Consider the following 27,163-nt stretch of genomic DNA (forward strand, 5'->3'; position numbering starts at 1 on the left):
GCCAGGCAGGCAGGCGGGGGGAAGCGCCGGGAGGTGGTGGCAGCGGATCGCCCCCCAGGAGGAAGGTGCGTCCTATGGTCCGGAGCGTCTTATGGACCGAAAAATACGGTACTTTCTCATCCTTTAGTTACCAAATGAAAATGACTTGATTGCACAAGCTTTTAATGACTTCTGATTGCTCAAACATGCTGCTTTTATAGGGTGTTGTACTCAGCAACTTTATTAAAGTATTTTATTGTCTAGTTGTTCAAATAACTGGAAGCCACCTTGAGAACTAAATTAGTTCAAAGCCAGGATAAAAAATCTAAATACATAAATACCATCCCCCCCCAAACTTGAAATTCCTGAATACCATGTTTTTGTTTTTTGCCCTGTGTTATTTATAACATTGTACCACTGTTTTAAAATGTGTTTGCAATTTGATACACAGTATGAACTTCAAGGCAAGTATGGAAAGGGTGATTTTACTGCAATCCACATGACATTGTAGAAATGAGCCTAGCTTGATGGATCTCTACCTTATCCCCTTTGCTGAGCCCTGTTTACTGTGCATCTTCTGGCACCCCACAGAGTCATTTGAATTATTGTCATTTGGGGTGAAGACTAAATTACAGGTTAATTTCAAAACTGCAAGTGGATGTTGCAGGCTAGATTACTGTCATACAAAAGAAACGCTATGGTAGCTACCACAGATGGGTATAAAGCTTTATATAATCAATGTTTTCTTCTCCTTTGGATGCAAGTTCAGTTTACGCCCGTAGAAGCAGCTTGAAAAGAATTCCCAATAATTCTACCTAGGGTGCAATCAAATTTACACATCCAAGGTTTCTGTTGATGTTCAACTTTGTACAGTGACTGTCTAAAAAGCACAACAATATTGTTTCAGCCACATTCCCATAGCACTAAATTGACTGTTCAGGTCAAAGCTATCAATAAATGAATGAATAATTGGGATGCCAGTCAAACAGACATGTTAATAGTGTTCAGGCTCCAGATATATTTTTCTGAAGAGATTTAGATGGTGTGTACAAAATAAGAGTCTGAAGAAAGGAAAAGGGGTTTAAAACAACATTCAAACAGCCATGGTAAAATGAAAGGAAAAAGGAAAGATCCTCTGTGCAAGCACCAGTTGTTTCCGACTCTGGGGTGACATTGCTTTCACAATGTTTTCATGGCAGACTTTTTACGGGATAGTTTGCCATAGCCTTTCCAAGTCATATGCGCTTATTGCCCCCTCCCCCCCAGCTGGGTACTGGGTAAAATGAACAAGTACCTAAAAACGTTTCTCCCCTCAAACTAACCGCTTGGTCTAGTGTTATCAGATTATTTACTATTGCACAGTCCAATTTTAACCATGAATGAAGAAAAATGCAACATCCTAGAGCCTAAGTCCTTGTATATTCTAATAGTATTTAGCCTCCAACACCCACCAACCCCCCACTTCACTTTGAACAGCCACTCCTCGGAATCAGGGGACATTCTGGAGTGGGACATAATGTAGCTTTGGCAATCTCTCCATATACAATCAGTAATTTCTACTCGAGCCTAGGGCACTCTGGATCTAAGCCAAGATTTTTAGCCAGCTGCTAGAGAAATTAAATGTAGTCATTTTACATCAAAACACAAAATTCCAGAATGAAGTACTCAACTGGGGTATAATGCACCCTTCCTTTTGTCGCCTTTTTTTTAAGACACCTTTTTTTTAAGACTTTGTAAAGACTTTCATCCAGGCTTGCAGTCTTCCAGACATTAAAGTACAGAGCTGTCTGGTCTTTTAAAAAGTTAATTTTTAATGTGTAATAGGTAAGAACAATCAGAGTACATTTATCTGAAAGGGCACAAAAATGAAAACTTGGTAGAAAAAGAAGAGCTGGTTTTTATACCCTACTTTTCTCTACTCTAAGGAGTCTCAAAGAGACAATTTCCTTCCTCTCCCCACAACAGGCACTTTGTGATATAGACAAAGCTGACAGAATTCTGAGAGAAATTGTGACTGGTCCAAGGCAACTCAATAAGCTTCATGTGGAGGAGAGTGGGGAATTGTAGAATGTAGATTCATATTTGCACTAGAACATGCACAGAGTGCAAGACAGATGCACTAGCCCTAGTCATAGAACCGGCCTTAACATGAAGTTGCACTTCCCTATGGGACACAGAAGAACAAAGAAAGAAAGCACACTGCATATCACAAAGCCCTTTTCTCTAGCAAGAATATGCTATCTTCATGTTCTGTAAACATCATCTAAGAGAAAGTAAACATTCTCCCTATATCCTGAGACATATCACAAAGGCAGAAGTTTTGCCTCTTACACATTTTCTGGAATTAGGCCAAGTGCCCAACAAAGACAAAGAACCTGAACAAACACCCAGAAAACCACAAATGCAAGATACCAGGAAGTAAAGGATTGGGGGGGTCCTGATTAAAAGATCCCATGAGGTATCTTTTGTTTCTAAAATGGGAGATGGGATTCACTTGACCAATGAGATACCACGAAGGACCAGAAGCGAGAACTTTGTGACCAGTCAAGCAGACCTGCTGTGTGAGTGAGAGAGTGAGAGTGAGAGAGAGAGAGAGACAGAGACAGACACCTGCTGGGAACAAGGACTTTCGCGATGCAATCATCATCACCCTATACAAGAACAAAGGGGAAAAGTCAGCAGGTGACAAGTACTTTGTGAAGTGAGCTATGTAGTACTGTGCCCCCATGCTTCCAGATCTCTGGTGGAATTCCATCAACTCCAGACTGCTCCAACTACCGGGGGATAGCAGGAAAGGCCTGTGGCAAATCTTGGAACGTTTAGGATGTCCCCCAAGGTTCCTCAGCATGATCATCCAGCTACACGAAGACCAACCAGGCCAAGTCAGACACTGCAACAACCTCTCGGAGCCCTTCCCAATAGGCACAGGTGTAAAGCAAGGCTGCGTTCTCGCGCCAACTCTCTTTACGATCTTCTTTAGCATGATGCTTCAAAGAGCCGCAGTAGATCTAGATGATGACGATGGTGTCTACATCCGCTATCGCACCGATGGCAGCCTGTTCAACCTGAGGCGACTAAAGGCCCACTCCAAGACAATGGAAAAACTCATCCAAGAGCTACTGTTTGCTGATGATGCTGCACTCGTCTCCCACTCGGTATCAGCTCTGCAGCATATGATGTCCTGCTTTGCAGAGGCTGCCAAGCTATTCGGCCTAGAAGTTAGTCTGAAGAAGACAGAAGTTCTCCACCAGCCTGCACCCCAGGAAGATTATCACCCTCCCTGCATCACTGTGGGTGAATCAATTCTGAAGACAGTCCAGCAGTTCAGCTACCTGGGGTGCATCATCTCCTCAGATGCTAAGATCGACAAGGAGATCGACAACAGGCTGGCAAAGGCAAACCTGTTTACAGATCAATGTTTACAAAGCGGTTGTGATGACAACCCCCAGGATGGAAAACCACCGCCTTCCCAAGATTGCCCTGTATGGTGAACTCTCCACCGGCCATCGAAATAGAGGGGCACCAAAGAAGAGGTACAAGGACTCCTTGAAGAAATCCCTTGGCACCTGTCGCATCAACCATCACCAGTGGTCTGACCTAGCCTCAGATCGCAAAGCATGGAGGCACACCATCCACCAGGCTGTCTCTTCTTTTGAGAACGCACGCATAGCTGGTCTTGAGGACAAAAGGAGATTGAGGAAGAATCGCACTGCTACAGCACCAACCCTAAATCAGACTTTTCTCTGCAGCCACTGTGGCCGGACCTGCCTGTCCCGCATTGGCCTTGTCAGCCACCAGCGAGCCTGCAGCAGACGTGGACTATTGCACCCTTCTTAAATCTTCGTTCGCGAAGCCAAGCCGAGAGAGAGAGACTTCAATCAGCAATAACCTGCAGTCTAAAATGGCAAAACAAAATACTGGGTGAACTTGTGTGCTTCCCTCTATGTAAACAGAGTGGTTTCTGCTGCAGAGGGAAATCTCAATACAAGAATTGGTTTTTATACTCTGCTTTTCCCTACCTTAAGAGCCCCATGGCACAGAGTGTTAAAACTGCAGTACTGCAGTCCTAAGCTCAGTTCATGACCTGAGTTCGATCCCTGGTGGAAGCTGGGTTTTCAGGGAGCCAGCTCGAAGTTGACTCAGCCTTCCATCCTTCTGAGGTCGGTAAAATGAGTACCCAGCTTGCTGGGGGGAAGTGTAGATGACTGGGAAAGGCAATGGCAACCCACCCTGTAAAAAGTCTGCTGTGAAAACGTTGTGAAAGCAACGTCACCCCAGAGTCGGAAACAACTGATGCTTGCACAGGGGACCTTTCCTTTTCCTTTCTCTACCTTAAGGAGTCTCAAAGAAGCTTACAATCACCTTTCCCTTCCTCTCCCCATAACAGGCACCTTGTGAGGCAGATGGGCCTGAGAGAGTTTTAAGAACAATGTGACTGGCCCAGGGTCACCCAGCCGGCTTCATGTGGAGGAGTGGGGAACCAAACCCGGTTCTCCAGATTAGAATTCACAGCTTTTAAACTTATACCATGATAGCTCTCAAGAATCAAGTTTTCTTAATTTTTTTACTCCTTAAAGATATATTTCCATAAAAATTCTCAGTATAATCAATGCAATAATGTGCCTATTTTGTTCTTCATATGTATCTTGTATACTTTATTCATCTAAATGTTACCTGCTACCTCAGGCATAATTAGTCTCAACCTTAGTGCAATGTTAGCACAATCCCAATTCTAAATGCTACTTAGTCTTGACTCCTTTATTGGTGTTGCAGTCCAAAGCCAACATTACCTACTTGGGGCAACCATAAGATATTGGATAACTTGTACTACAGCATCTTTGAAAAAAACCAGAAACAGATTGTCAACTCCAGATTGGGAAATTCCTGGGGATTTGGTAGATGACACTTGGGGAGGATGTGATTTAGGGAGGCGAGGGAGCTCAGCAGGGTATAATGCCATAGAATCTGTCCTCCAAAGCAATCACTTTCTTTGGAGGAACTGATCTATGTTGCCTGGAGATCAGCTGTAACTCTGAGATATCTCCAGGCCCTGCCTTGGGGCTGGCAACCATAGTCAGAAGAGTTTACTCACAAACCTAGCTGAGCTTTCACCTAATTGCACAAATGGAAAATTATCCACATAGAAAAATATTTGTAGGCTCCAACCTCGATTTTCAATCAACAGCCTTGGGCTTCTCTTTTGTACCCTCTCCATTTTAAATTACAATAAATCCCCTTGCTTAAAGGATGCCACTTTCACAATCCTACCCTTTTTTCTTATAAACAACTTTCCAGATGAAGGAGACGGCTTGTTTTTTTTTTTAAAAAAGACTCTAAATATTGATTTTAATTGGAATGAAGTGCTTCAGTGTTCTGCATAAAGTGTTAGTGAAGTGGCAATTTACCTAAGGGGTTTGCTGATTGAAAAGCTCTCAAACCTGAAATCACTAGAGAGGCAGGAATTTAAAAGAAAGGAAAGGGGGGAAAAGGACTCTGGGAAAAGAAAGGAAAGCCAAAAACACTCCCCTCCCACCCCTGGTAAGTCTAAAGCAGATGTTAGTGTGGAAGGATATCACTTCAGTAAGGTACAATCAGCTTTAAAAAATTATTCTGTTAAGAGAACGGGGTTCTCAAAAGAGCTAAATTTCCCCCCTCCCTGTTCATCTGCTATAACGAGGAATCTTCAAGGAGTCTGGTGTTGCAATTACAATTAATCCTCCCCAAAAAATTAACTGTGTTGAAGGCTTTGTAATTTCCCTAGGTACAATTTAGCTGTCACTTACTTTAAAATTTACTCAAACATGCGTTCCGAACAGCACTAACTTCACATGTCAAGTGCTTTCCAGCCAATTGAGTCTAAACTGGAAGTCGGTGTTAAACAACTGAATGATTAGACAAGATAGCTCATTTCCCTGCTCTTTTGTTCAGAATAAAATGCCACATTTACATTATCAGGCTCAACAGGATTTTCTGACAGAGGGAGAAAAAAAACCCCGGTGAACACTGTCCGTACTAAACACATGAAGCCTGTCATTTACCAATCATCCTTCAAAAAGCAATAGCAATGAATGTAACTTAATTACGACCCAATGATCCTTGACGAAAAATCATCTTATCACTGTCCTTTTCCTCTAGGGCAAATGAACCACTTTTGTCCTTTAGCACTTGATGATGCAAAATTCTTAATAATGGAGTAAGAGAGACAAATCTCTTTTGCTTCACTTAACCCCCCCCCCCCCCCCAAATTTTAAAAAGGAGCGAAATAATCCAGAAATTATGGAGACATTTGAAATAAGTATACAAAAATGGAGATGGGGATAGATTATTGCACACTGTTTGAAAAAGTCATTATTTTCAGTAAGACTAAGTCTACCTGCCCTCCAAGTTTGGTGAGGATTGTTTCTGGGGGGTGGGGCTGGAGAAAGTGCTCCCCCAAAAGTGCTCTTTGGGGAAATCACAGCCATAGGTCCAGGAGTGTACAGAACAGAATCCCTGCAAACCAGAGGCATCAAATATGAAGCAGACCTCCCCAGGATGCCCCTGTACATGCCCCTCATAGAGCAAAACAGGATCTCTCATTGGCAGTCAGCCCTGCCTGTTAGGCATTGGAGGGCCACTACTGATGACTGCTGCAGAAATCCATTCTCCTGTTGCTTTGACTACTGTAATTGATCTGTACCAGTGTGTCTGCCACAGATCCCACCAACATGCACCACCATGAAGCATCCAAACCTTCAGAAATCACATGGAAGGCTCACAAACCACAAACTGGGTGATTTTCTTCACAAATTTAGGTTTGTAAGCCCGTTTGTGCCTATCCCTATTCATGACATTCCCCCATGCACTGTATAATTCCCAAATGGCTGGAATCACACTTGAGGTTAGACGAGGAAAAAGAAAATAATAACCATAATGGGAAAAATGATGAAGGAGCAGAAGATGTGCTGGAAAAATGTCAAAAAGGACTGAAAGGCATTTTAAAAACTCATGCAGTGGAAGGTTTCTGAAAGGCAGACTATAAACAACATAAAACAAACAAACAAACAAACAAAAAAGCATATATGGTAAGTTTCCAGTAGGTCTACCTAAGAAAAATACATCCTTGGCTCACACCTTTGCCAACTGAAAACCATTGTTTCTCCATATTCCGTCCTAACAGTAGCCTCCTGCCCAAAGAACAGGTTGCACATCAAAACGATCAGATGTTGTGGGATACCCATTTTTAAAAAAGCAACTGTAGCGTTTCAGGATCCACACAAAAATTTTGCTGTAATCTATTAAACACTAGCTGATTTTCTGAAATTCTCTGATATGTTCATGTAACCAATGTAAATTTGCAATGTAAGGTTCTGAGCATCACTTTACATGCGTGAGAAATTAATGCAATGGTCCAATAATGGCTTAGTCTCTGATGTTTCCTTTTTTGAGGAACTGGAATGTAAATTGAGCATGTCCATTTTGTTTTATTTTCTATATTTGTTGGTATATTATTGCTAAGATGATGAACTGCATTTCTGTAGGTAGGAATAACTCTACTGATATCACATCTACTCCTGGTGATTTGCTTCTCCCAACTGCATTCAGTGCAGCTTTCATTTCATTTACTAGAACTGTAGGGTTTTCTTCAAAAGTTTCTTCTTTGAAGGAATTTGTCATCCTTTCATCTATTCTGTGTATCTATTCAGTGTATTGTTTCCATCTTTCCTTTATTTTTGTCCTGTTCAATAAATTTAATTTCCATGTTCATCTTTCAGCATGCCTAACCATGCTTTAAATTTCCCTTTGATTTATTGGATCATGTGGAACAGATCTCTTCCTTTTTACTGCTCTCTTCCATTTTTAAAATATTGATAATAACAGTTCCCTTTGACTCTATATCCAAGTTGCTGGAATGTTGCATTTCTGATTCTATTTTACTTTTGTTTCTTGTCTACCTTTAACAATTTTAAGAGTTTCAATCAGTCATCCTTCAAGATTTTTTATTTCTTTTAGCTACAGCAATAGTCTTTGTGCATTCTCCCTTCATAATATCCCTGGATTCATATTCACATAATAAATAGCAACCGATAATTTTAAAAAATATATACTTTTTGAAGCCTAAGTATCCTGAAAGAGAAATTTCTAACCTACCTTTTTTTTTGAGATGGCAAACTTTCCTTTAAAATCAGATTCATGAAGACAAATGGTTTCTTTGCCTGTTCTAAAGCAACACATTAACTACTAAATCACAGGGATATATTGAGATGGCTAGTCTCTACAGGCTACAGCCCTCTGAATGAACAGGTCACAAGCAGAGATGGACAGGAATCAAAGTACAAACTGCAGTTCATGCTTAAAATGGCCAATTTGTGGGTCGTTCCAATCTGGTTTGGCTGATCCCACCAAACCAGAGCAGGTTTTTTTTATTGGCATGTTGTTTGGTTCATGTTTGCTTTGTTTTTCCAGACAGCCTGGGGCTGGCCCCTGCACTTCCCGTCAGTTTCCACTGAAACTGACTAGAAGCAGCAGCTCCAATCTCCCTGCCCCCTGCGCATGTTTGTTTCCAGTGAACTGATTAGACCCTGCAGCTGCGCTTTTCCCAGCAGCCTGTGCTTCTCATTGGTTTCTAGTGAAACTGACGAGAAGCACAGGGGCCAGCAAAGTGCAGCTGCTATGTCTGGTCAGTTTCCAAGCTTCCTGGGGTGAAATCAACCAAAGCAGCAGGGCAACTTTCCTTTCTTATCCCAGCTCCTAGGAGAGTAGTTTACTGAGGGCACCTGCTTTGGGGGGCTGTAGATTGGCCCCTTGAAATCCAATTCACATCACACTTGGAAAGCAGGTAGAGGAAAGTCCACAGGAGAGTTTCCCACTTGTTTGGCATCTCTAGTCCACTTGGGGGTTGTTCTACACCTTCCCGAATTGAAGGAAAGACAGGCTGCTTACCTGTAACTGGGGATCTTCGAGTGGTCATCTGTGCATTCACACTCATGGGATAGAGTGCCTGCGCCGATCCCCGAATCGGTACCTAAAAAGCCCGGGATTTTTTCGTGCTCGGCACCAACAGGCATGCGCAGGCGTCCCCGTGTGCATGCTCGCCGGTGCCAGCGCGAGGATCCCACCAGTTCCTTCCTGACCGCTGGAAGCCCCTACTGGAGGGAGACCGTCAGCAGTGGGGAAGGAGGGCGGGTAGTGTGAATGCACAGATGACTACTCGAAGATCCATAGTTACAGGTAAGCAACCTGTCTAACTTCTTCGTGGTCTCTGTGCTTCACACTCATGGGAGATTAGCAAGCAAGGCATACCTGGAGGCGAGAAGATGGTCAACCAGAAGAAACAGCTTGCAGCACCGCAGCTCCCAGACAAGTCCTCTACTGAGCATGCACATCCAGCGCGTAGTGCTTCATAAAGGCATGCGGAGAGGACCAGGTGGTAGCCTTGCAAACGTCCGTCAGGGAAACGCCTTTCAGGAATGCCACCGACGTCGCCATCGCTCTTGTAGTGTCCGCGAATATGCCCAGGTAACGGCTTCTTAGCCAACAAATAACACAGTTTAATAGTCTCAGTGAGCCATTTCAAAAGCTGCTGAGACGAGATCCTGGAACCTAACTTAGGAGCAGCATAAGAAACAAAAAGATGCTGGTCCTTACGAAAACTCTTGGAGCGACTTAAATAAAACAATAAAGCACGCTTCACATCAAGAGCATGCAACCTACGTTCCTCATCCGAGGAAGGTGTAGGATGAAAAGTGGGCAACCAAACTTCCAAGTTGAGGTGGAACTGAGAAACCACCTTGGGGAGAAAAGAAATATCAGGACCTAATGACACTCCAGCCTCCTGAAAAACTAGATATGGATAGTCACAACGCACAGCCGTGAGCTCCCCTACACGGCGTGCTGATGTGATGGCTACCAAAAAAGCAGTCTTCCAAGAGAGAAGCTGTAATGAACATGTGGCCATCGGCCAAAAGGATGTCGAGTCAGCCTGTCCAACACTAAATCAAATCCCACAACTGTGGGGGTGATCTCGATGGAGGATGAAGCCTAAGCAAACCCTTCAAAAACCTCTTAGAATGAGGGTGTGCAAAAACAGAGTGCCCCTCAACTGGTTCATGGAACGCAGAAATTGCTGCCAAATAAACCTTGATGGAAGAAAAAACAAGGCCAGCATCCACCAGAGATAACAAAAACTCAAAAATTACTGATAATTCCACCCTTTGGGGTGAAACTGAGGGATCAACTAAGAACTGCAGAAACCTCCGCCACTTCCTATCATAGGAAGCGTGGGTAGAAATGTTGGACTCTGCTAGAGAACCCACAGGGTCGATGAACCATGCTGTCAGCTTCAGGTGGGACACATTGTGATGGAGTACATGACCGTCCTGAGCTGACAGAAGGTCTGGTTCCACCGGAAACGGGTAGAAGACCCCCCTCGCCAGTTGGAGCAGGATCGGGAACCAGTTCTGGCGAGGCCACCACGGAGTCACCAGGATACAGCATGGTCTCTCTCTCGCAATCTTGTTGACCACCCTCGTCAGTAGTGGCAGAGGTGGGAACAGATAAAGGAACTGACCTTCCCACGGGGACAGCAGACCATCTCCCAACGACTCTGGATCTGAGCCCCCTCTGAAGCAAAACAGAGGAAACTTCTGGTTTTCGGTTGTGGCAAAGACATCCACCTGGGGATACTCCCAGAGCTGAAACACGGGTCGGAGGAAGTGCCACTGTAACTCCCACTTGTGCGGGGAAGCTGCACTCCTGCTGAGGGAGTCTGCTTGCAAGTTGAGGACCCCTGGGAGGTGTGCTGCCTTCACAAAGATGTCGTGGTCCAGGCACTCCGACCACAGATCCCGCGCCAGCGCACAAAGCCGTCAAGAGACTGTCTCACCTTGGCTGTTGATGTAACACAGGGCAGTGGTATTGTCTGTTAGCAGAGCAACAATCTTCCCCGCCACCATGGGGCGGAAAGACCGAAGAGCAAAATGAACTGCCAGCAGTTCTAAGTAATTTATGTGGCAGTGAGTCAGTTTCAAAGGCCAGGGGCCCCCCACACACAGAGCGTCCATGTGGGCCCCCCAACCCCATAAAGACGCATCTGTCGTGATAGTCACAGTTGGTGCAGGTAGATGGAAGGGAGCTCCCTGACAAATGTCGTCCTTTGAGTTCCACCATTGCCGCATTTGGAGTGTCACAGGTGGAATTCCACCTTTGCCGCGTTTGAAGTGTCACAGGTGGAATTACAAACCTCTTTCGAGGTGAGTCTCGTAATGGGCGAAACAGACGAAGAGCAAAGAGCAGCACGCTTGTAGTCGCCGCCATCAGCCCCAGCATCCGCTGCAGCTGCTGCACCGTGCCCCACTTTCGACTCTGCAGAAGTTCGACAAGGTTGATAATGTCCATCGCTCTCTGCTGAGGCAGAAACGCGCGATGAAGGTTCGTATCCAGCAAAACCCCTATGAACTGAACTGTCCTTGATGGAGTAAGGTGTGATTTCTCCAAATTGACCTGCAGACCCAAGGTGTCGAGAAGATGAAGAGTGATGGCAATGTGGGAGGACAAACTCTCTTTCGACTCTACCACAAGGAGCCAGTCATCGATGTATGGAAAGACGACTATCCCTTGAAGCTGGAGATGGGCAGCCACAACGCTCATCATCTTCGTGAATACCTGAAGTGCAGTGGACAGGCCAAACGGAAGAGCTATGAACTGGAAGTGCTGAGAACCTACTGCAAACCGAAGGAAACGTCTGAACGCAGGATAGATGCTGACGTGGAAGTATGCATCCTTGAGGTCCAGCGTTGCCATCCAATCCCCTTGGTTGATGAGGGGCAGAATTGTTTGCAGAGTGGACATTCTGAACTTCTGGTACAAAATGAATTTGTTCAGATTCCGAAGATCCATGATTGGTCTTAGACCCCCATCCCGCTTGGGAACCAGGAAGTAACGAGAGTAGAAGCCTCCCGTCCTGGTCTCCATCGGGACCCTCTCTATGGCTTGTTTCTGTAAGGGGTTGCTCACCTCTGCCAGCAGAGGTGGGGAAGGGGGAGTGGTAATTACTACAGATTGGTTTGGAATCTGAGCAAAGTCTATTTTGTAGCCTTCCGCTACGATGGAAAGCGCCCACCTGTCCATAGTGATGGACTCCCAGGCCGACAGGAATGGGTGGAGGCGGATAGACGAAGTGGAAGAGGGGACGGTGACGCATGCTGCCATAAAGTCAAAGGCCCTGCTTTTGAGGGCGAGTGCCCTTGGAGTTGCCAGTGGTCTGTGAAGCATAATGGTTTCTGTTGTTCCCCCTGTATGGGGACCTATTCTCAGGTTGAGCAGAGCGAGGTCTCCACTGCTGTTCCGGGGAGAACTTTTGGTACAGCTTCTTTGCCCAAGGCTTGTGCCACTGTTTCTGTTTCGCAGCTCTGGAAGATGCCGGTACTCCCAGGTTCCTGGAAGTTTTTATACTTTTGTCCTTTTCCTGGAGTGCATTGTCGGTGGTAGAGCTGAACAGGCCTTCACCCTCAAAGGGCAGATCTTCAACGCAGGCCCTGGTGTCCTGCTGGAGAGCTGTAGATTTGAGCCAGGAGTGGCGGCGGAGGCAGACGGCAGAAGTGATGGTCCTTGCTGAGACGTCGACCATGTGCTTTGCTGTAGCCAGTTGTTGTTTGGCTACAGCAAAGCCTTCCTTCTGCAACTTCTTTGCAGCCGACCTCTTGTCCTCACTCAGGGAAGACAGGAGGGGGGTTAGCTGTTCCCATACTATTGGTATCTAGCCATGCAAGCGGCATAGTTAGATACCTTTACTCCCAGCGCCCCAGCAGAATAGAACTTTCTCCCAACGTTATCCAGCTTCTTTACCTCCTTGTCTGGTGGAGAGGAGTGCGTTGTGGACCTTCGACGAGGAGGAAACGACCACCGAATTTGGCTTCGGGTGTGTGAAGAGGAACTCAGCCCCGGACTCTTGGACACGGTACATATGGTCCAACCTTCGCGATGACACGGGTGTAGAAGCAGGCTTCGCCCAAGGCTCCTTCACCGCCTGAAGGATGACCTTCGTCACCAGCAGGGCAACCGCTGTAGACGTATCACGTTGCATGATGTCAAACACGTTATCGTCTACAACGGGTTGCAGCTGTGACACCGGAAGCGAGAGGGTGAGTGCCATCCTCTTCACCAGATCCCCGTACAACTTCAGATCCTCCGACGGTGAGATGGGAAGATCCTCAGCCGTATGAGACACCGGGGAAGGTTCCAAAGCCCGGTCAGAATCGTCGGTACCGACCTCGGAGTCCGACGATGAAGACTCTGTGTAGAGATCGTTCTGAGAGCACCGGAGTAGATTCTCTGACGGGCGACCGGATCAACCCCGATGACCGAGGTTGGACTTCCTCCTCCACCACGCCGCGTCTGTCAGGCGGGACAGCGATCGATGCCGAAGGACGCCGTCTAGAATGTTGAGACAGCCTGGACATTTGGGATGCCTTGGACTGCTGGTCCAAGTCTGCGAACTCGCGAGGAGGGTACCATTGGTACGGTGGGTAAGGATAAGGGTAAGGAGGCCACTGGCGCTGCTTCCATGGCGGAAGCAGTGGGAAGTGACGAGCTACTGCAGTCGGTTACAGCTCTCTCCGGCCTCTCACCTGATCCATCGGTGCAGAAGGCTCTATTGGCGCCGACACCTCCATCTCTGAGACCGAGTCGCTTTCACTGCGACGCCTGTACCCTGAAGAGTGGGAATGCTGAGTCAGGTCGATCTCGTGCTCCGATGCCGATAGGCGCAGCTGCAAAGCACTGCCTCTCGACACCGAAGGGCTACGACGTGGGGACGCCGAGATCTTCCTCGGTGGAGCTGTCAATGTCGAAGCGTCATGTGAAGGCTGAAGGGGTGCGGGATGGTCTCTTCTTCCACTTCTCCTTCGATTTCCCCTTCTTCGGTGCAGATGATCGGGTCCCCGAATCATCCCGACGCCTCTTAGCCAGGGTGTCCACTGACCCTTCAGAAGGCCATTTGGTGGAACACCCGCACTCGACCGGCATCTCAGTGTTGATCGGCGAAGTCTCAGCCGATATAACCGTCGGGGCTGCGGCCTCACCCATTGGTACCAACGGGCCCAATGCCATTTTCTGTGGACAAAGTGCCAACTTGACCAAAGCCGCCGAAAGCCTCGCTGCTTGATTCTTACGAGTTTGCTTTGAGAAACTCAAACAGTGAGCACAAAAATCGACTCCATGTCCCTCGCCCAGACAGAGGAGACAGAGGGAATGGCCGTCGGGGGGAGGGGGCAATCTTCTTCCCACAGGAACGGCACCTCTTGAAAAACCACCAACGTCTTTCCATAGACGCCCAGGAAAAAAACCCGCCCAGGAAAGTCTCTGAGGGGGGAAACCAAGCCCCAAAGGGAAAGTCCAACAAACTTTTTTTTTTACCAACAATAACTATCTAACAACTAACTAACTAACTATACTAAGAAAATAACAAATGGGCTATATACAAAGGCAAAAAAGCAATCCAAGATTACTTTACCAACCGGGGACACGAAAGGAGATCCTCTCAGCGCAGCGGTCAGAAAGGAACTGGCGGGATCCTCGCGCTGGCACCGGCAAGCATGCACACTGGGACGCCTGCGCATGCCTGTTGGTTCCGAGCGCAAAAAAATCCCAGGCTTTTTAGGTACCTATTCGGGGATCGGTGCAGGCGCTCTTTCCCATGAGTGTGAAGCACAGAGACCACGAAGAAGATCCATGAATTGTTCAGGAAATTAAAAAAACATATCGAACCACTGAATCAGGCAACCCAATGAACCACCATTTTTGCATAACATGTCCATCCCTAATCAGAAGTTTATTTCCTAAAGATCACTTATGTTTATCTTTTAACATTTTTATTTTAAATCAATCCAATTATTGTTGAAATAAGTAAATATGGTACAAACTATTCCTGTATATGTACATAAAATCAAAAACAAAAATACATTCATATTCTTTAACGTATCTAAAGATTAAAAGATAAAATAAATATCTGAGATTCTCAACAAAGTACTTTCAGAAAGACTAGATAGTCTCATGCAACTTACATCTGATAAATTCAAGGATGTTTTGGGAATGGCTATCTTATATAGGGCCAATTACTGGAATATTTGTATCAAAACTATGAACTACTAGACCAGCTTGTTCAGAGATTTTTCTGATCATCAGTCCACCAATTCAAACTCTCTCTTCTTCCTAAGGATGGGGCATTGTGTACACAACTGAGAATAGCAAAATTTGCATGTTTTGCAATTGGAAAAGTTATCAGAGATGATGTATGTTCAACCAGTATCTCTGACAAAAATCTGGGACAGAACCTTCACACCCAAACAGGGAAAAAAATGCTTATCCAAAGAAGTGCTGTCACAACAAAATCAAAAGTAGTAATAAGAACTGTCTTCTTTTTATTATTTGGATCACTGGGTCTTCTACCTATGGCTCTCTGTGTGTTTTACATTAGCAGCACTGGTGCCACTGCAGCACGTCTCCTTTTCACATTCCTGGCATAATGTAATAAAGGTTCCTCAGTTCCCAATATGACATTTGACTCTCTTTGACCTGGGCTGTTCGTTGAAGTAAAATCGTATATTAAATTAGTCAGGACAAACTTTCAGAGATGCAATGCATACTGTTTGGGTGTTAAAGTTATGGAGGGACTATAAATGTCTTGCAAGTTAAATAAGCACACTGGAATGTCAAGTTAAGCAGAGCAATTGTCCTAACAGGGAATGGGCCAGTCAAACTGGAATCTGATGGCAGATCTCTGTGCCTAATCAGAGTGGCCCCCTATCAGGTGAAATTTTGATTATTTTATTGACTGGACTGCTTTAATACTTTAAAAACATCTGTTTTAAAAAAACCAAAGCAATATGCTCTTATCAAAATCACTATTAAAAACAGAACACAGCTTTGAGGTGACTTACTAAAATGTGTTCAGAGGTTCATCTTGTTCTACACATCTCTTACCTTCTAAAAGCTTTGTGGCAGCCAACATGTAGTAGCTTTGATACTCTACCACTCTGAAAGCATTGTCCTCATACAGAAGCATTCCTGGCCTCTATATAAACTAAGTCTATACCATCACCAGGTCTTGGTTCCAAGATTATCTCTTTGATTACTCTGCACAGATGTGAAGAAGCTGTGTTACAGGCAGGAAGGGCCCACCCAGACTGTGTAAGGCTCCAGCCTGCCTAGGAACATGTAGACACTAGCATTATTGGCATATGTTCTGAAGGTGGCTTATGTGATTTGCCTGCATCTGCCCACTTCCAGAAAACCAATCTGACAAAATTCAGAAAGGACATAAATAGTTTAGAGTTCTAGGTGCTACAAGGTATTTAATGCAATAGAGACTGCACATAGTTTACAAAATACATAAGACAGGATCTCCAAATGGCTGGTCCTCTAGAACACTTTCACTGTAGTGGAGATGGCTGAGAGTACACAACCTGGGCAAACAGCCTGAATTCAACTGCACAGGCTAGTTGCTGGATGAGCATTCTACCATTCACGCCATCTGTACACACACAGCCAGTCTGATGTAGTGATTAAATGCGTGGACTCTAATCTGGGGGAACAGGGTTTAATTCCCCACTTCTCCATATATGCCTGCTGAGTGACCTTGGGTCAGCCACAGTTCTTGAAAGAGCTTGCTGTCTCAAGAGTAGTTCCTATAAGAGCTCTCTCAGCTCTACCTACCTCACAAGGAGGAAAGGGGGAGGAAGGGAAGGAGACTGTAAGCAACTCTGAGATTCTGAGTGAAGGGTGGAGTATAAATCCAATCTCTTCTCTTCTTATTATTCTAGCCTATTATATCCTCATTCACAACACAAGCATAGACCAACTTACTTTTCAAGATGAACAGTAGTGAGGGGAGAACACAAGTTTCCTGTAGGCTTTGCTAAACCCAGTGCCACAATGGACTCATGTAGCTGATTCACTGCTTCAACATCACCTCGCAAGGCCACACCATTAAGGAGGTGGAAAAAAGATACAACAGTTGTATCTTTAATAGGGACATCCTTCTCTTTCATCTCCTTTAAAATGTTAATAGCATCTACAATGGAACATCACAAAAGACCCTTAGGTAATTTCATGTAGAGAGAAAACAAACTGCTATTAAAACAGCGTTTCAAAAACCAGCAGGAATGTAAATTCTGGTGTATAATGCCAATTTCAAGTTAATTACTACTTGCATTTCTAAACGAGACTACAATTATGAATCCACAATAGCATGGTTTTATCATTTTGCTGCAACTTTGACTACAAATTACAGATAGGAACTGTGTGCCCACTCTGCACCACGTAACCCTGTAGAGTCTGCCCTATAGCAACAAGATCCTACTAAATGGATGCTTTTATCGTTCAGTGCTAACATCTGCTAAATCACACTATTGTTTCTTCAGCAGATGGCTTGTCACAAGGCCAGATAATAAAGATGTGTTTACACTGTATATACAGCTAGACTAATGGTCTGATACCGATAGGGCCTGTTTGCTGTGTCGATACTAATTAGCCAAGGAGAGCCAATGAAAGCTTTCTAAGAGAGTGCATGTTAAAACATTAGGTTCATTAAGCTTCATTAGGAAGGCAGAAACAAACATTTTGGTATATGGAATAAGTGCATTTTTTGTAATGTTCTTAATTATTGCACAGGCAAAATGTTTTGACCACTTTACATAAAAGCAGGCTCATCTTTTGAAACTGCCGGCTGCAGCATGCTGTGTGCTTCAGAAAATAAGCACAATATTCTCTTTTCATTGCACAGATAGCTATGATCTAATTTTACCATCTTTGGAGATGAAAACTCATCCCCAAACAATCCAAATTCATATTGTATCCTTTCTACTAAGGCAACAAAGTATAAATATTCTGTTCAATATTATTACTAGTTGTCAGACAGCTTTAAAAGAATAATATGTTCTATTGGTTGCAAACTTAATTTATTATGAAATCAATATTCAAAGCTATATAATGTAGTATAGGCAATATATTCATTAACAAAAACAACAAAAAGTCTTAATTTAGCAATAAAATTCAGACTGTTTCTTGTAAAATGTGGTGCTAATAAAATATAAGATGGCAAATTTAATTATCTTGATATTATAATACATTCAGTAAAAAGTGGAAAATATGTTTCTTTCCTGGAGTGTTTAGACCCTTTACAAGGAGGTTATGTTTATAGGCTTTACACTCAAGACTTCAGACCTTCTTAGGCAAAAAAAACCAAAGCCATTAGTCTAGGCACATACGCAATTTGTGCCATAAGTCATGATCTTCAAACTCAATCCAAACAGCAATGCTAATAAAAACTAGCTGCAGAAATGCAAAAAGCACTGAGCTGTGCAAATGTAAATGACAAGCTTGCCAATCCATTAAAACTAATGGCCTACACTGTCCAAGTATCTCTGGTTGAATTCACATGCAAATTTGTATGCAAAATGTTCAAGCACTTTGCAGGACATGATATACCATTAATATCAACTCACATTTTTATTCTGGTGGCAAGATACCTTTATTATATAGCAGATAAATACACTGAAAGTAAGAGTACTTACCTTCTAGTCTGCCACATTTCACCAAAACTTTCACCAAAGCTACATACTTCGTTGCATCAAGAACAACAGATGAATCTTTGCGGCTGCTAAAGTACATTAAAAAGTAATGGCATCAACTTTCTGTTGTTGATCATAATGGAATAATAATTAAGTTTTTAATTTCTAACACATACTTGGGAAATAGACATTATAAAACAATGAGAGAACCCCACCCTGAAAACATTTAGGTTGCATTCAGATTTCATGATAAACAGTTTGTCCAGGGTTGGAATACACACACCTTGTTGCCATGCCTGCATGTTCACCTCATTTCTCTCTGCTCAGCACACTGCACACAGTAAGATGGGAGGCTTCCAGGCTTTGGAAACCAATGCATCAAGTTTCCCCTTTTCTCATAATACAAGAACTCCTGGGCACTCAATGAAAATAATGAGCAGTAGGCTTAGAACAGATAAAAGGAAGTACTTCTTCACCCAAAGATTCAATGCGAGATTTAAGGCTGCAAGAAGTGGTGGTGGCTACAAGTGCAGACAGCTTCAAGGGGGGACTGGATGAACAGAGGTCCAACTGTGGCAGTTAGCCACAACATACAGATGGAACACTATGTCTGGGGCAATGATGCTCTGTATTCTTGGTGCTTTGGTGGGCAACAATGGGAGGATTTCTAGAGTTCTAGCCCTGCTGCTGGACCTCCTGAGGGTACCTAGGTTTTGGCTACTGTGTGACACACAGTGTTGGACCACTGGCCTGATCCAACATGGCTTCTCCTATGTTCTTAAGTTACAAATCACCATGAGGTCCAAATACAGCCATTTGGGCCAAATGTAGCTTGTTTCTGCCAGACAAACTGAAATTCTAAAATGAGGATTTAATCCCAATTTAGAATTCTGGTTGGGGGTATATGGAGAGGGAGAGACAAGCTCCTATTCACCAGTCATTATGGTGAACTGAATCTTAATTCACGGCTTTTAAATCAAGCTCCATGTACTGGGGGAAGAGGAAAGGAATGAGTCAGGTTGTGCTTATACATTTCAAGGACAAACATGTACTGTGATTTTTGAAAGAAGCTTTACTTTTTTGCCCCCTCAGTAAATTAGCACAGTTCAGGAATGTCTATCTACTTTCTACCATGTAAAACACAACATTCCAGTGGGAATGTTGGTGAAAACAAAATTTATTGCAACAAATGGATGTAACTACTATAATTACTTCATTTCTTTACATAGTTAAAAGATTTTGCTAGTATCTGGGGAACTTAAGATAAAAGGAAAAAATTAAGAATATAAATCTGACACAGTGCTGTTAGGTAACACTGATTCACAACCAAACATGACATTATAGTCAACATCAAACACTCTTTCAGTCTGTCCAACAGCTGCTATTCTATACTTTGTTGATATCCTCAGCTCATAAACTATTAAAGAAAGCATATTTTCTTAAAGAAAATTACCCACTGGCATCAGTTTGCTTGGCTTAAATAATTTCATTGTGCTTCCTTTTAAAATAGTACTACATGTCTCATTTTTTAAAGAACTCATGTTATTTTCACACCACTAGGGGCACACATCAGCTTATAAAAACACAATGCTACATTTAAGCTGAACAGCACATTTGCAAAGGCTTATTTTACTCAACTATAAGGAACAATTCTGATATAAAGTTTAGCTATCCTTGGTGGATCTGAACAGTGCTAAACAGTGCTCAGTTTCCCGGAGGGCTATACACCCTATCTCTTGTGATAATTCCAAGGAGCTGTGATTTTTTTCAACAACCATTAAATTCTCTCCATCTTTGAACATGGCAAGTAAATACACATGGAAACATTTAATTTGAAAAGATTCTCTCAGTAATCTCAAGAACTCAGCTGTGTAAGCAATCCAATGATCTCAAAGCAAACTGAAAAAGGAACTCCACAGGATATTTTACAAGCAAGTTCATTGTACAACTTGTTCCTACAAAGCACTGCCAAAGATTTGCTCAAACACCAACAGCAAACTACTAAATATCTAATGGATACTTCTTGATTAAATTGTCCTGACTATTACTAGAAAGACCTACAATGCACCTGGGGACCTCTGTTTGAGATATAAAAAGGAACATTCTAGCAGTGAGTAGGTGGTTTTAGCTGGGAATAGATGTACAACCACCATGGTTTAGTGAACTTGATTAAAACAGACTTCTTCATACAAATTTAGGAACATACCAGGTTTCACACTAATCAGTGTTTCTAGTAGTCACATATAATCCCAATCTGGTGCGTGAATAATTTGTGCATAAATTGAAAAGGAGAGGGGAGATGTGTTGCACAAATGATGCTTTCGTTCATTTCTGCTTGCTAAATCTGAGTAAAATGTATCTCCACCCTGGGACAATGTAATGTCCAAAGAGCAAAAGGAAATTCCAAAAATGTACTGTAATTTAAAAAATTACCTTAACATTAAAACCAAAGAAGAAAAACTATGCAGAAGAAAGGAAGAAACAAGCACATTGTTCCTTGACAAACTGGGCATTACAGATTTTAGCTGGGAGGTAATTTTCACAACCAAGATATTATCTATGAAAACAGGGAGTCCAAAGAAGAAATGCTTGCCGACAGGTAGTAAAACCTAATGTCACTTACAAATGCTGTTACCTAGGTACTTTGCTCACCTAAGAAAGCAAACAGGAATGCCAAGGTGATTGTTAAGACCCTATCAGAAATGAATTTATGAATATCCAATGCAGAGCAGCACTAACAAATATGTGTGTTCAAAAGTGATTATATAATCATGACAACTTGTTACAACCAATCTTGAATTTCAGCAAAATATTTTTATCGGGAGAAAAGCTAATTAAAAATGCATGAGGGGGGCTTAATACACAACCTACTTAATTCAATAAGGTCTGTGTATCAGCATAAATCTCAGTGACATCTCTCAGTGCTGGCGTACTTACAGTTCTTTTTTCAGGTTCATTGCTTCTTCTGCATTATCATGTCGACAGCACAAATTTATTAAGGAGGCATAGCCACCAACAACCATGTCCGGTTCATATCTGGCTTTCAGTTCAAGGGCTTTCTGCATATTCTAGAAGGAGCATTAAGCAAAAGAGAAAAGTCCTCATGACATTTTGGATTCAAGCACTGGCTGTACATTTATCTATACAATGCATAGCCTCAATGCTGCTAGTTAAAAGCTTGTATGCCTTACATTTTCAAAGCTGAATTACAGCTTTTTTAGCCAGTGATCTGAACTCAGTCAATCAAAATCTTTGTTACACAAGTGGCTTGTATACATTATAGGAAATCTCAGATATGAAATATTATTAAGATTCTGATTTCTTGGTAAAATATTAGCATATTTATTGTTTTATAATTCTGTAAGTGTTGACTAAAACAAAATTAGAGTCAGACTCTTTATATCCTTTTTAAGAAGGCTGCTTGGGCAGACGTAACATAGCTTTAATATAATGTAGAGGTTCTACTGCATACAAACAGAGGTCATGTTAAAGCTTTTGACAGCTTTTTGTTACTGTATACATGAAGACAACACACCTGTATTTTTTTCATTACACAATACAAACTATAAGGTTAAGTAATACACCTTGTTTTATGTAAAATCATGGACATAATAGCGATACTATGCAAACACAAAATTAGACCAAAGCCTGAGAACACACAGCAAATTGCAGACCTACACAAAAATATGAACTACAGCTGGATGCCTGCTGATGAAAGCAAGAGCCTCTTTATCTCAAAAAGCTTTTCTCCAGCAGGAAAATGGAATTTCAATCCCCACATTAACCACCTTATAATATTTGACTTGCAAATTACTATGCGTGTATCAGTTGCTTGACAATCTAGATACAAGAGACCAGAGCCGTGGCTTGAAAGGACATTTGGCATGTATGATAAACCTATCACAGCTGTTGCGATCATTCACTTTGCAGATTACCATTAACAAACCAGAGAAATCCCAAAACATGCCATTCATGGGGTAACTGAAATGATTTGACTTTTTACTTTAATTTGATGTTATTTTGCACTTGGGTTTGATTTACAAGGGCCAAAACCTGAACCTTCAAAACAGCACACTTTCCCTTGCTCGTCTACACTAAGTCCTGCAAACTGAAATTAAGCTGAAGGGTATATAACTGCATTTACTCATAATCATTTCTTATTAACATTGATTTCCGTGTCCCACCTGCCTCTAGACTCGAGGCAGCTTAGGTCAGAAAACTGTCATTTGTTTACTTGTACTCTGTAAAAGGCTATGTGCATTGATGATGCTGTATAAATGAAGCCATTTCCATCCATTTAAATACAATACTCAAACAATAGCAATGCAAAACACAATGGTATCAAAAGTTACCTCTTCTGAACAAACAGCAAGTATGAGCTGCTTTAGAATACCTCCAACAGGCTGGTTCTCAGCTTTAAACTGTGTGAGCTTTTCCTCCAACTCAGATACTGGAAGCCCTACAAACTAAGGCAGGATAATGGTAAGATATCAAAATACATGTAGTTTCTTAGAACACTTTAAAGGTGGAGGGAACCAATGACGATATGCAAGGAATAAGAAAGGCAAGAATAAATCCATTGTAAAATTCCAGTAATAGTAAAGTAAATTGTAGGTTTTTTTTCTATTTTCTTTTTTACACTATATACAAAACATACAAACACCAAACTGAAGTCTCACTACCCATGAATACAACAAAATATAACTGCTTTGAGGGATGAGAATTCATAGGCACATCTACCAACATCTCTAATGATTGTTCTATACTACTATCTAGAAGCCTGCACAATGAAGACACTTCCACAATGGGTGTACCCCATCCTGCCTACCTCCTTCAGTGTGTAAACCTCTCTACTCAGTAAAAAGCAAATGATGTGATCAATGTCAAAGATATTTGTGCATCTTCTTATCAGTGGGGAATAAGAGCAACCCTCAAATCATCCTTGTGAAGTTATGTTTTCTAAATGAGAAAACTAAGTCAAAGAAACTAATGTCCAAGGAATTCAAGCCAGTTTCCAAAAGCCCCCCAAAACACCATTTAAACATTCTCAGTAGCAAATCAAATACTTCTACTGTTAACAGTGCTATGCATAACATCTCCTAGAAAAAGGCTGAAACAACACAACAAAATCACTACCTTGGAAGCTATATCCTTATTTTGGTGCTAACAAACTTATTTGATTTCTAACAAAGAAAACTGAATAGTTGCCAGATTACTTACTCTTGTTTGTGATAACTTTTCTCTATCAGTCAATAAAATCACATCCTAAAAATAAGAGTACATTTGGATCATTAATTTATAATGCATAAATTTCTTGAGAACAAATTCATGTTTCACTAGTATTTCTAGTGATGCTGTTATCGTTAGCCTCAGTTTTCTTCATAGCTGGAGTTTTAAAAAATTCCCTACTTTCAAAGCAATCCCCCCCAAGTTGTATAAGATTAGGAAGCTTGTACAACTAAGGTAGGTTTATGTTTCCTGCATCAATGGAAATATGTAGAGAAAAAAAATATTTACCACTACACACCTTAATTAATTCGGGAACATGGCGGCTGTCCAGTAAGTTGCAAATACCTCTGAAGATGTTGGGAGGGATTACTATATTCTGTACCAAGAGGTGGAGAAAATTACATGAGTTTTAAAAACACAACCAAACTGAGATAATTTCTGTTAGACAAATTTCAGACATAATTTAAGTCTCCAGCACTCGCATGTCATTGAGAAGTGGTCTGGTTGTACTTAAAAGCTGCAATTTCAAATCTAATAGATACATGTCAGGCAGGACAGGCATTATGTAGCAAAAAATGAAATGGTACCATCTTCTTCAGCTGATGGAAGTATTGTCTCAACCGCTCCTCCTTGGCCTGTACCTCTGAGTCACTCATGCTGTCAATCAAGCTATAAAGAAAATAGCCAGCAGCTTCTGCGGGAGGCGAAAAAAACACAAGAGAAAGCATTCCACTAAAATTACTGACACTGTCATGTTATCAAGATTAATTTATAAGAAATCATTTTGGTGTGAGATGTCACCCTGATGAGAGGCTCTGAAATGGCAACAATGATCACTGAGGCATAGAGATTATGTGGTTTGGGAGCACATATCTAACTGGTGAGTGAAAGGAATATTAATTATTTTCAAACCCAGTGACAGCTTTTCAGTACAAAATCTTTCTCCAATCTATTTTTTCCTACTGCTGTGTGACAGAAGCAGTACTGCCCAAGGCCTCTTCCCCCCCCCCCCCAATCCTCTGCCCACTACCCCAAAATAGTTGCCATAAATATTTTGTCATTTATTCAAAAGGAAATAAAGAGAGCTTCCTAAAGCACGGCATACACAGATTTTGCATGTTCCACAGTATTTACAATGCTTTTTGCAGCCAGTGAGTGAACATGAATACAGTAAAGAGTATTAAATGATTTTTAACAACCAGATCCAATAATCCTGTGGAGAGCTGCTTATTAGCCAATGAAAATCAAGATTAACAAAAGATGCTGTATAGCTAACAGGACTAATTTTCTTCAGCACTCAAGCATAAAATGTATAGGAGCATCAGGAAAAGCTAATGAGCTCCCCATAAGAGACCCCTATAGTGACATACACATCCTTTTAATTTCTTTTTAAAGCAGCATATTTGAGACACCAAGTGCAATTTTTGCTCTCTGAGAGAAAGCTCCAAAATGAACATGTGTTTATATTAAAAGAAGCATTTGTTTAAATATTTTGATTATATCTTGGCACAAACATTTCTATTTTGCTTAAAACATGAATATCCCTAAGTACCTGAAACATTTTTAATTAAAAAAAAGAAAAAAGTCACAACTAATAAAACTCATGGACTCTATAAAATATACTGTGATTATATGGATAAAGATTTTACCCAACATGTTTTCAAATTTCACTTTCAAAGAGAAGTAATCAGTGTTTACTGTTGTAATCCCTCAAGCCCATCATTACACAGAAGAACGGATTTGTGGATAAGTTACAATCATAGAAATTGAAACTCTACCAGTTGGTCCTGGAGGCGTCTGGCAATAACGTCCATCTTTGTACAACAGTTCTGTTATCTGGTAAGACAGAATAATCGTACATTGCAGCCAAGAGAAGCAAGCAAGGGCAAATAGTATCTGAAATTGAATTCTGCAAATAATAAAGCATCGCTTCACTAAGGTATTATTTATGCCACATCACAGCAATTCATTTTTTTTAAAGGAAGGCTTTTTTGACAAATGTGTTTTAAAAATACATATGTTGCACACCAGATGTTTTGGGAAGTGAAACAATAAGACACTTGACATGATTCTGTTCATACATTTTACCCATAGTAGTGAAAACGAAAAAAGGGATTGCTTAGAACAATTATTAACTACTGATGTTTTGGAAATTACTAGGGAATGAAAATGGCACAAGCTGTAGTACTATAAAATAAAATATGTAAAAACTGTATATAAAGTATAATGTCATTTTAAGCAGGAACATTTTTTTCAATGCAGACACCACACCAACTAAGCATATCACAATTACAAAAAGAATGGCACACCTGGACTCAATACTAAAGGCACTTAATATACCCAGAGTATTTTTTCAGTCTTGAAAAAGTTTTAGCTTTTATATGCCTAACAATGAACTGATCCAATAGTGTTTGAGGTCCAGGACTCACTTTAGGAGTAACAGATTTTCACTGTCAGCCAACCCCACCCCCACCCCCTGCAATTTGATCCTGAAAAGTGTCTCCCTACACACACACACACACACACACTGTTTCTATCAGCACTGGAGCTGTTTTTAGGTTGCTTGCAGTCTACCTACACAGATAGCAACTCTGGCTGACATGTTACTGTGCAGCCTTCAATACCTATCAACCACCCAACCAGATTATCACAGTGCTGCTGATGTCTTGTTCATACAAGATGGGACAAGCGGCTGAAACGCTGTTCTCTGCCTGCACTCAAAACAGGAAATTTTGTTACTGATGGCAGCCTGACTGCATTTGTACAAGTACACTTGTGTATACTAGACAGAGCTGCTCTGGGGTTTTTTGCCTCAGAAACTATATATGCAACACTTGCTTCCAACTGGAATGAGCAATGGAAACCAGTCATTTGCTATACTCTATGCTTGCATTCAATTTCATAACAAGAAATCCAATAAACACCTAAAATACAGGGCTTAATTTGTTACCATCTTAGGCACTGCAACGAGTGTGTGTGTGTGTTTGCGCGTGGGGGGGAGACTACAATAAACATTTTACCTTCCTACCAAAGTTAAGTTAGTTATTAATCGCTGTAGTAATAGATGAAGATTTTATAATACATACAATTTATAGTCCCACTAACATACTTGCATTTTAAACATACTATTTTGCAATACCAGTACATCTGTCTGCATTATAGATATCATGTAAATATCATGTATGAAGACAAGACTTTCAGAAGAAAAAAACAACTGCTGCACCTACAAGTTAATCTCTAAATCATCACAAGCCAGAACACACAAAAGCTGCAGAAAATCTGTAAACCATGAACATCCAAAGCTCAAAATATTAACCACAGAAACAGAAGAGAAAATATAATATTGATAAGGTACATAACATAGATGCATGCAATACTTTGCTTTTACACAGTGATATAAGCATGCT

General features: G+C 41.9%; 1 protein-coding gene across 1 annotated transcript in view; it reads right to left on the reverse strand.

Annotated features, from left to right (window-relative positions):
* The window catches only part of LRPPRC (leucine rich pentatricopeptide repeat containing), a 204,287-nt gene that overhangs the window by 75,086 nt on the left and 102,038 nt on the right, over positions 1–27,163 (reverse strand). Inside the window, exons 16-23 of the mRNA XM_060247554.1 lie at positions 25,535–25,592; positions 24,344–24,450; positions 24,055–24,132; positions 23,748–23,792; positions 22,880–22,993; positions 21,465–21,595; positions 18,531–18,616; positions 16,822–17,029 (exon numbers count right to left, since the gene is read on the reverse strand). Coding sequence (XP_060103537.1) covers positions 16,822–17,029; positions 18,531–18,616; positions 21,465–21,595; positions 22,880–22,993; positions 23,748–23,792; positions 24,055–24,132; positions 24,344–24,450; positions 25,535–25,592 — 827 coding nt within the window. The remainder of the gene's footprint in view (positions 1–16,821; positions 17,030–18,530; positions 18,617–21,464; positions 21,596–22,879; positions 22,994–23,747; positions 23,793–24,054; positions 24,133–24,343; positions 24,451–25,534; positions 25,593–27,163) is intronic.

This window comes from Heteronotia binoei, chromosome 1 (genome assembly GCF_032191835.1).
Source record: "Heteronotia binoei isolate CCM8104 ecotype False Entrance Well chromosome 1, APGP_CSIRO_Hbin_v1, whole genome shotgun sequence".
In the NCBI taxonomy this organism is placed as follows: Eukaryota; Metazoa; Chordata; class Lepidosauria; order Squamata; family Gekkonidae; genus Heteronotia; species Heteronotia binoei.